Source organism: Thermobia domestica, chromosome 6 (assembly GCF_964235325.1).
Source record: "Thermobia domestica chromosome 6, izTheDome1.hap1.1, whole genome shotgun sequence".
Classification (NCBI taxonomy): domain Eukaryota; kingdom Metazoa; phylum Arthropoda; class Insecta; order Zygentoma; family Lepismatidae; genus Thermobia; species Thermobia domestica.
Window position 1 is genome coordinate 130,580,998 of NC_137459.1, and position 11,571 is coordinate 130,592,568.

The window sequence follows — 11,571 nt, forward strand, 5'->3', positions numbered from 1 at the left end:
ACTCTTTTACTTGTACTAAAGCTTCACCTCTGTCGGGGTTACACGGATGAGGCTTAACTTAATATTAAGCACAGTATTATTTTTCTCAAGTTATATAAAATAATGTACAAAATAGAGTGATATTCAAAGTAGGCGTTTTACTATATTTTATTAGTCAGTTGTTTACCACTATTTCTATTTTATAACTTTTATTGTGGTAAAAAGAATCTGAAATTTAAGTTATTTTTGTACTTATTCTTATTTAGGGCATATATGTGTCAAAAGTTCAACCAAACGGCCCTGCAAGTACAACATTGCAACCTGGTGACAAAATTCTGGAAGTTGATGGATTAGATTTCACGAAGATGGACTATGATAATGCAATGGAAGTTTTGAAGCGCACAGGGAATGTTGTTCACATGATGATATCCAGACAGCAATAGTACAAATTTTCCATGAGTTACACAAACATTGTGTAGCGAAAACATTTCAGATATTGATAAATATATTTTTTTGATCCACATTATACAACCATTTGGGCGATATTACATATATGTATAACCTTCTCCACATAACTGGAACAGTGGAAATTGTTTTTTAGATTGTCAGCACATGACAGGCAAATTTTTTAATGCTTGTGATAGTGACTTGACGTGTTTCATATTCGTTTGAAACGTTAACGTGACATTAGTGGCAGTTTTAGGCTGCCACACTACTTTAGTACTATGTAATTAAGTTGCATTTTCCTCATCAAATTGGAAAAGGTTGATTTATACAGTCAAAGCACCAATTGGTGTATCGTATTCCACAGAAGCAAATTTGTGAACTGCCGATAATAGCTTTACAGTCAAAAGTGGGAAAATATTGACTGCGAAATATTTATCTAGTCATAATTTCTAAAATATTAACATAGATATTTTATTTTAAACATTTATAGTTTCAGGAATATATAGAATGTATTTTTTTACATTTCAATATGTAACACTTGCAATATATATTTTTTCATTAGTTGGCTTATACTCAACATTCGCCTTTTATGTAACTCGAAGGGTAGCTGTTTTGTTATATTTTTCTGTTTATTACGTTAAAAATTATAATTGTTACCTTCATTTAAAGTATTTATAAATCATTTCAGATTATTCAGAGGTAAAGTTAACAGTGTTTCTTTTTTTTTTTTTTTTTTTTTTTCTTTCAAAAATGTAATTAAAGAAATATTCATCGAAACCACACACATTTTCAAAAGTGAGCGTTTTTTTTGTCGTGTTACGTAGTACATCTATTTGTTCACCTTTTTCGTAAATTGTATTTTCAAAATTATTACTTGAACACTGTCCATTATCTGATGTGGCTATATTTTATGGAAATAACGATTTTTAAACTATGTCCATTAGAAAGACGCACAACAGCTTTATTCAAGTAAAAATATAGTAGAGAAAAATAATTCAAGTGTGATTGACAAGAGTATAATCAAACAATTTTCAATAAATGTTAATTGCAAAGATCAGTAAATTAGCTTTTTAGGGAAGAAAGAGAATTGAGCTTTACAAATAACAACAACAAATAAAAAAAGTGTATTAATTTTTCTGCTGTGCGCATATTTAAACTGAACTCCTTGGTATTGAAGTCCACGAAAGGCTATGGCCGGCGCAATGGCTTTTAGTTAGGCCATATATGGCGATCCTTCCCATAGGCATTATTTCATTAGTTCTGGCTTTCAAAACTTATTACATCTAAGTTCAGGGAGCTCCAGTTGCTATGCAGTCAGATTAACACAAAAAATCTCCATTGGGAATCAAACCCGATACAGTGTGCATCAGGCATACTAGTATGTCCTATCCCTTGTAGAGCATTTGCTGGTGTTGACCCAGCATCGTGACTGTAGAAAAAATTATGGCATTGGATGTCGATGGAACAGAATCAAACGTATGCCACACGTCCGGCAATAGCTTTTCGCTGGCTGTAATGTCGTAAGAATTTAATACAGAGGTGCGCACAAGTGGATAGTGGCTCTAAATATCTCAGTGAAATTTTAGGGAGGCGAGAAAAATGATAAGTTGAAACATTTAAATCAGTTAGCAACCGAAAGTTGCATAAAAACAACTAAATTTTAAGCAAAGCTCTACTCGAAAAAGAAAGTAAAGATCAAAGCCATTAAACAAGTTGAAAAGTGATGCTTCTTTCTTGTGGGAGGAAAACATGTCAGTAGAATAATTTGAGGATGCGTCATAAACCATGGTGTAATAGACACCCTGTTTAATATATTTATATAAAGTATTTGTACAATGAATACACCTAATGGAATCTTTTACGTTTCAAGTTCTGAACGGTTCGTCATCGGAGTGTAAACGACAGAAAAGAAAGAGCACTATGTAGATTCATAAAGCGTTTCGTGTATCAATTCAGAATGAAAACAAAACGTTTTCTAATTCTCTCAAGTATTTTATTTTGTCATCGAGCAGTAGCTCCAGGATTGAAAGATAAACGTCAATTGATTCGAATAGTCATAGATAACTTTTTAACCAACTTCAAGAAAGGAAGTTCTCAGTTTGATATATCATGTGGCAACGTTGCAGATAAAGAACCGTAGAGTAAATGTACCAATCCACCAAATAGTTACACCGATTCTTTCCAGATGGCGGTTAAAGTCGACAGACATTGACGCTAGCACCACTTATTAGCGTATCAATCGATGTAACTGCGTGATGGATTCATAGGACGGTGCTACTGGTTCCAAGTGAATCTACGACGTTGCCACAGAGTGAAATTTTTGATTATCCGTAGCGGCTGAAGGAGGCCCCGGAGTAAAATAGCGCCCATTATGTATCATTTTCGCCATTATATATATATATATGTATATAAAACTGACCGAATTTAAAACCTCCTTTTTTCAACATATATATATATATATATATATATATATATATATAAAATATACACCTCCTTTTGTGTGTGTGTGTGTGTGTGTGTGTGTGTGTGTGTTTATTTGTTGTGGGTATGATCACGCATAATTTCAGCATAGGTGCATCGATTTTGATGAGCCTTTGTTTGAAAGTGTATATTTTCTCAGTAGTCCCATATAAACTTCATCAGAATGTAATGAGTCCTTCGGAGCTAGACCATGAAACACCTCAGCGGGGGTACAGTGTGAAAACTGTTATTAACCAATCTCAATATGTGTACGAGGTATGTTCAAAAAGAGACCAAACTTTTGAAATAGAGCTTCAACCGATACAGGGAGCTCCTTGTGGCTACTGAGCACATTTAACGGCATGTTTAGACAACAAACTGCTGTCTGCCTAGTTTCGCTATGACTATTATTTGCCGAGCTTCAGCTGCTCAAGTGAGCAGATATACAAGCTGTTCGTCGGATTAGTGACAATCAAAGAGCTTGAGGAACAATGGGTGTGTGTAAAGTTTTGCTACAATCTTGGTAAAAATTTTCAGATGCATTTCAGTTGCTTAACTAAGCATATGGGGTGCGCAGTTCTGAGTGATTTAAGCGCTATGAAAAGGGCAGAATGTTGGTCGGTGAGGATCCCAGGCCTGGACGACCTTCCACATCAACAGATAACGACCATATCGAGAGAGTTCGTGATTCATGGAAATCGTCGTTTAACTGTTCGGAAAGTTATTAACGAAGTGGCATCAGCATAGGATCATGCCATCAAATTTTGGAAGAAAAACTTCAGATGCATCGTGTTAGTGCAACATTCGTGCCGCGTTTGTTGACTGACGATCAGAAACAAAACCTTGTTGAAGTTAGTCCAAAACTGCTTGCCACTGCAAATAGCAATAAAAACTTCCTTAAGACTTTTCTTGTTTTTCCAAACTTAACGTCCTTTCCAAACCATAGAAGAGATGAGGGCAATGCGACAAGGGTCTGCTCGCCATCCCGGAAAGGGCGTTCCAGTTTTTTTTTAAATATAACAAATAGAAGAAACGTTGGGAACGATGTATTGCCAATAGAGGGGACTACTTTTAGGGGAACAGTGCTGAAAATGTAAAATAAGCAATACAGGTTTTATAGCTAAAGCTCGGTCTTTTTATGAACAAACCCGTATGTTCACTCATAACTTCGACATAAAGATTAAAATTCTATATTTAGCTCCTTATGAAACATTCGTTCCCCATTAGCAGACGCTGAAGGATAAAATTATTATTTTCAAGTGTTAGCTTCAAAATGATGCAATCTGAAATTATGCATCATTTTTTAATTACGTTGAACTCCGAGTGTTCGGACAAAAATGTGAAAATTCATTTTACATGTCATTTTTCTTATGTAAGTTTAATGATTTTTTTTTATTACTTATTAAAAATATTATTTCGTTAGTAGACCATTTTTGTCCGTATAGAGTCTTCGTAAAAGCTCTTTATTTCTCAATTACCAGTACACTTACGGGAATAATTTTCCACATTACATACATTTTTAGTAAAATCATGCGTAAATTTCGTGTATATTTTCACTATATGTATATAATACATGCAAGCTATGTCAGTCTTATATGTAAGTATAACATATCCCGTTACATTGATATTTATGTGTCACATGTTTACAATTTATTTTACATATTTATTTATATATATAAACATTTCAATAATTGAGTCACATCACATGTAAAAGTGAAACGCAAAGTACTAGTGTAGAATTAAGTTTACTCATTGTCACATATTCAAGGCAGCTTATGAAACTGCTTTTCGCAATCAACTCTTAACATAAAGTTTAGCATTAATACGTAATTGTTAACTCAGAAATATATTTTATAACCGAGTGATGTAAACAAATTGGGTTTTTGTGCTTGTTTTTACAACAAAACAGCTGTCACTTGTGGCTGTGGGTAGATGAATGTTAGATCTATACATATTTCGCTCAGTATGTAAGATTTGAGTCTTTCGTCAATGTGCAGCAAAGTGCAACTTGTTTACTGCAGCTAGAATTTATGTATGCCAATTATAAATCAAAAGAGCATTTATGTTTACGTACGTAATTTTAAACTCTCTCCTTGAAGAAAACTTTTTTTTTTCTTGAAGCTGATTTTCAGATCGCATATAAACATATTTAAATTTAATACATATCTCTACATAGAATAATGTTTTAATTATTTTTTTTCCAAATTTACAAGCAAAAAAATGTACCTTTCATATGCACAGTTAATTTAAAATTGCTTTAGCACCAAAAGCCTTCGGTTGAGTGAAGTAGTGTTCTGTAAATTAAAAATAACTAGCGTATACCGTATTATGAAAACCTTCGTTGTTATTTTTTAAAAAGAAGAGAAAAAGGAAAAAGAAAAAGAAAAAAAGAAACTCGAAAATGTTCATTAATCACCAGTAAGTCAACTGTTGCTAATTTCAAACAGTGGTAAATTTTGACATGTACGTATGTACTAAAACTTAAATACATAGAAAGGAAGAAGAGCTATTTATGAAGAAAACAGTAGAGTTTCCGAAAGGAAAAAAAAAGCATATCGTATTTTTCTATAGAGGTTATTGTCAACAAAGCCTAAAATGTTGCAAACCGACAAAATCTAATTTGAAAAATAAAAATAAGAGTTTAAACTAATTTTTAATTTTTTTTCTGTTTTAGAATATACAGTACATATTTCTGTGCATATACATAAGAGGCATAATTATGAGAACATCTTAATTTCAGTGTCGTTTCGAAAACGCCTCACAGTGTTCTAATTTCTTCTGGTGATTATTGTAAAGGAATTCATACAAAGTAATGATACGTACTTTTAATGAAAAGTGAACTTTAAACAATGCAAGATTTACAATTCAATGTCTAGAAACAGAAATACCTTAAGAGTATAAGTACTTGCGATATTTCCTTGCCAAGAATCTATCGATTTGTGCTTTCACATATCGCGTCTCGAGACACGATTAATTTCTTTTCTTTAATGGAAACGTTGTTACCTGATGTCATGTTCCATTTAAACTTTATCATTGCTATAATACGTGCCATTTATTGTCTCACATAAGTTCCTTGGACTTTCCAGATGGTTGTCTGCTACACCTTTCATTTTATTGAACGTTGTATTGTAGTTAATATTTTATGGTTGAAACAGAAAGTGCCATTTTTAACGTAAATGAACTATTTCAATATACTCGTATGTGTGCGGGGCAGAAGGAACAGTGGTTGTGGGGAAAGAAAGTACAACAGTGTAAACCTATTAGAGTTCATCAATTTAATTGAACCTGTTTCTGCATTGTTGTATTCTGTATCAATTGACCTGCTGAATAATTTCATTGCACTTGTTTGTTTACACGTGACATTTTTTGCAGTCAATATCTAAGTCCTTTCCTTAAAGCATTAAATATGAGAGAGCTCGTGTAATATATATTTTTAGATATTCTAACTTCTAATTAAGACTGTGTACTTTTGTGAGTACAGTGTGTAAGGTCTTTGGTGGTTACTTGCATTTAAAATTGTGGGTCACGTTTAAGTCATTAATATAATGACCAATAATTAAACTCGTGTAACAGTTTGATTTTAGGTGCAATATTTTACTCACAATATATTTGTAAATTACTGTTTTGAGCTGTAGTCGAACAGAGTAACATAAATTATGGAGTATATGGCACACATTCAAATGGTGCCTTTATAGCTTGCTCAATTGAAGTATACTATGAACACTACAATAGCTCTTCAATCTACCTTTACAGTTACACATCTTCCTGAAATAAGAATTGCATCGCGACATACATTTCCTTACTATTGTCATGCGGCAATGGATTTACGCATTCCGTAGGGAAATCCAAATCCCACACTTGTATCCAGATTTGTGTGTTAATGCTCATAGACTAATAGTTAAAAAAGATTTTTTTCACTCCTTGATGCCTTAAATTTTAAAAAGTAATATGATATAATGTTACTAAGTACAAATTAATGAGATGTAAATTAATGTTCGCGTACACAAGGGGGAGGAAAAAAATCTGTGTTTTTTTCAGTGACAACAGAATATTCGGAACAGATTACTTCGCTATTATATTCCTCAAAACAAATAATAAAATATTTTTTCGTATGTTTATTTAAGATCCCAAGAGTATTGCCTTTTAGTCCCATATGAATTATCATTGAAAAATGGTGGATATACTTGTATATAGCAATGTGCTATTTTCTAAATTTAGTATGTTGCAGTGTGTATGTAAGAACGTTCATTCCATATATATAAACCATCTGTGTAACGTACTTGTTCAGTATTAATTATTCCATTGCACGTAACCCCGAAATAGTGCGCTTGAGTTTGCATTAACAACCCATTTCCTACGTACATATATGTATACCCATAGTTGCCTTCATTCATGATTTTTCATATCTTTTCTTCATTATATTTAGATATTCAAAATTCAGACATTAAAATTCTAATTATTGTTGTGTCAAAGATGTGCGTGACTAGAATGAAATTTTCTGTATATGGTACAGTAATTTAACACAAAAGTTGTAGACAAAAAATTGGTAGTTGTGGCCTTATTTTCGAAGTTTTATATAATTTGTGTATAACAAAAGTTGTATATAAACTATGTATGGTATAGATTCTTTCTAGCTATCTATATGTAATACGCATTTATGTAGGAAAGGATATTTTAAATCTAAACATTATTGTAATTTGTACACTTACATGGTTACATGAAATTTGAGTGAAATATTTTTTTACTTATTGTACATTTCTTGTAATAATATAGCTTCAATATGAAATGCTGCTTAGTTGTTGAAAATTAGTGTATATGTAATATATAGGTACAGAGAGAGAGAGAAAGAAAGAAAGCGCGCGTGTTCGATGGTAGATAATTCCTGATATCAAAATTAAATAAAAAGTGTAGATCAACCTGGATATGGATATGGAAGTCGAGAAAATGAGAAAACAGCCATAACTCAAAAGTAAAATGCCGAATGAGAGAGAATATATTTTATTTTTACTTTTAGATTCCATTAATGCACAATGGGATGTGCAGAGGTGACACAAGGGCAGCTTCCAAAGAAAGTAGAAAATTCCATGGGTATTCTACCAGAAGTACAATGAAAAAACTTAATCAAGTACAACGTTCCAAGGAGTAAGTCACAGTACATTATTCAAATTAGAAGAGATGGGTAGACGAATTAATCTCCTTTATCAGAATACAAAATAAACTTTCGGAGGAAAAACTACAATCCTGACATCCATCGTTCCATTGTGTGACTTAACAATTTATAACAATCTTTTTTAATCAAGCTGTTTTGGCAGCTCATTGCAAAAGTGATCATTACATATTCTTTTACAAATAAGAGTTGTTTTCAAGAGGCGTGTTTTGGACTTCTTTTTTTAAAACTTGGCAAAACTACCACTTGGAGATCAGTTATGGAAATTTACAGTACAACTATTAATGTCCATCTATTTGAGTAAAATGTGTTTCGTTCGCGTGTGGTTTTCATTTTTACTTTCGAGCGACAAAAGGAGAGAAGGAAATGTGGTGATCGTCAAAAAATTGAATTCCAGATTTCATATCGAAAATGTTATTTTTTACTGTCTGCCCTGATATACATTTGACTAGAGACCATACTGTTAAACATATCTGGACCAAATTCTAAACCTTTTCTTTCTTTCTTTCTCTTTTTTTTTCTTTTAATTCTACAGGAATGGAAAAGGAGGGCAAATTTTCTTATTCCTAAAAATAAGGGTAATGTACTAGAGGGTAAACATTAGAAAAAAGGCTCTCGGAACTAACTACGATTTTATTTTTCATAAATGAATATTTCATTAACGACCTTTTAAGTCATTTCTTTGGAAAAAATTCAGTAGCAGTTTACTGTTGATGGTGTTCTTTACAAACGATTTTCTGAAAAAGTACTCAGACAATTTTCTTCGTATTTCATAAATAAACGTTCCATTACCAAATCTACAATGTGGTATAAATTACTTTTGATTTAAAAAAAAAAAAAAAAAAAAGGATTAGTACTCTTAGGGATGAGAGTTTGGACACTTTTGTCAAAAACTTCAGTTGATATTTTCTTATTTCATACATAAATATTTCTCTGACAACCCTAGAGTTGGTATGAATAATTTCTCATGAAAAATCCACAAGGGGTAACGTGCTCTTTAGGTAATGCGTATTATAATTTTGTCATCAAATAAATATTTCCATAATAACTACAGCACGATATAATTCAATTTAAGAAGTGAGAGCGAAAAAAAGTTTAGTACAGTGGATCGTGTCTTTTATTTAAATTTTTATTGTCATATTTATTTTTCTTTGCTGCTTCACTGCAGGTTACAAACGTTCTACCAGTTTTCCTAACTTCTTTGTTTTCACATTTTCTATTGCAGAATCTATCGTTTCTGAATGGATGCATAACTAATCTCTGGCTACATTTTGGCTCCTTTATTGAATTTATTTCAGAACTTCTTTTTCTCTTATTCAAAATTCTCCTAATTTTTAGCTCTTTTTCCTTTATGATGCTCTTTTATGCCCTAGTACATTCACAATGTCCTAAATTATGTAAATTTTATGAATTCTTCAGTGAGTTCCTGTACCAGTTTCTTTCGAATTTAAATACTTTTCAGCAAATACAAGTCAAGAAATAGTTATTGTGGGGCAATGAAAGTCAGTACATTGGTTCATTGTTGTTGACTACGTAGATCTTGTAGAATTGAACTTAAATGTTCTGCTAAATGCTGTGTATCATTATGTAAATATGTTAATAGAAGAGGCGTCCAGTAAATATCCTGGAAAATTAGTATCTAGAGTCTTATCATGCATGAATTAAAGTTATCTGTACTATTTTATTTTTTTTGACTTAGTTCCCTGCCACTGTAACACATGATGCCATCTTGCTACTAGCTTCTTTATTTCGGCAGCATAGGATTCAGTTTTCCGGTGCCTCCATCATTAGAGAACTTGAATAACTTCATCGTCCTAGAGGTTGTGTCAGACTTCGTTGAAAATCAGTCGGAGACACGTCGAAACCATAGAGCGGACGTGACAGTAATTCCTTGAGTTTTCGCGGCCGTACGTGATCTCACGTTTTTGCTTGGAAAATTACACCTTTGCTTGATACTTCTGTACATTTTTTGTGAATAAATATCGTTCCGAACTCTGTGACAAAGTAGCGTTGAATAGTATGCAACATCTATAGTCTTCGTTTTTCAAGAAACGCACAATAGAATGCTCTTCTGGTTTCATCTACAAAGTTGCCGTAACCTTACCCGCGGAAGGTGCAGTAGAAAGCTTTGGAGCAGTATGTTTTATTCTAACGAACTCGAAGTGTTTTCTTTGCCTCTGTGAAATGAATAAAAGCGGACAAAGCGTGGTGCTGAGTATCTCACCTCCTTATGTGGCGGAATTCTTATATGGAGACTGACTGACCTTTACCAAGCACTTTGGCGTCATCTGGCCTATCACGAATAAGTTGGGGGAAGCATCCTTTACGCTTCATAGAATACTCAAAGAATTTACTAATATCCTGCGTTCCCTCTGCATCACATCCAATTGTGCATTAATGAAATGTACAACTAAAAATTCTACATTGTTATTAGTATCAGTTAAAAAAAAAAAAAAAAAATCCAAAGACGAGAGAGAATCGATAGATGTCTTGAGTTGAACGAAGTGGTCTTTAATTCTCAACTTTTATTCTCTGTTTGAAATAAAATACTGTCCAAATTTTATATATATAATATCAGTTGATAGATTACATCGATCTGAACAAAATGGCACGGTTGGGATAGAGATGTGTAGATTTGGAGAAAAGCTAATTTTTATGGCACGATGCACTTGATAGTTTTTATTCTGCTGAAGTAAATTATTAGTCTATTTATGTATATGAAAATTTACATTATTAACTATATATTCCATCTGTTGTTGCTTGATTTCTTTTGACAGTGACCACATGAAACTTCTGTGTGTTCCGTTTTACCCGATTTGATCTGGCAATTTATTCTCTAGTTGTTTTTGTAATAATTTTTCGGCTAGTCATAGTGCCGAAAGGAATAATTTTTACACCTACGTTGATCTATAAATTTTTCTTATTTATTTTGGTATCAGGATTCACCTCCCAATTATGTTCATATTGTTTCTGAACACCCATATATATATATATATATATATATAATATACTCCAGTATACTACTAGTGAACACTACTTTTCACAGAGCCACGTTAAAGAAGTGTCTGGTCAGTTTTTCGTTAAAGAAAGTATATATAATATAGAATTGTGAATATATTTCCACTAATCTTGAGCATTTTTTTTTTTCGTTTTTAATAATAACTGTACAGTGGGCAACCCCGAATTCAATAAATTGTATGAAGAATTACACATTATTTATTTATAAATTCTTTGTAAAATGATCAATTCATTGTCAAAATATATCATAATTAACCTTAATTTGAGTAATATATGAACCTCTAAAGCTGGTTACAAAAAAAAAAAAAAATCACTTATTATCTGTACTAAAATCAGTTCAGATGTTTCAAAAGGTACAAATTGTTTTATATGCCACTTTCTACAGCTTTAAACTGCCGTAGGTTAAATATGCATTGATCCGAATTTGATTGGTGGTTCTGTTGAGTTGCCTATTTAACAACTAAAAATTATAATAGTATTTTTTTATATATACGTTTCCA

General features: G+C 32.3%; 1 protein-coding gene across 2 annotated transcripts in view; it reads left to right on the forward strand.

Annotated features, from left to right (window-relative positions):
• LOC145688208 (uncharacterized) overlaps positions 1-11,263 on the forward strand; it is a 151,350-nt gene extending 140,087 nt beyond the window's left edge. For both annotated transcript variants that reach the window (XM_081762098.1, XM_081762099.1), the window contains exon 14: positions 246-11,263. In XM_081762098.1, the coding sequence (XP_081618224.1) occupies positions 246-422 (177 nt within the window). In that variant the 3' untranslated portion in view covers positions 423-11,263. The remainder of the gene's footprint in view (positions 1-245) is intronic.
• Positions 11,264-11,571: the final 308 nt, after the last annotated feature.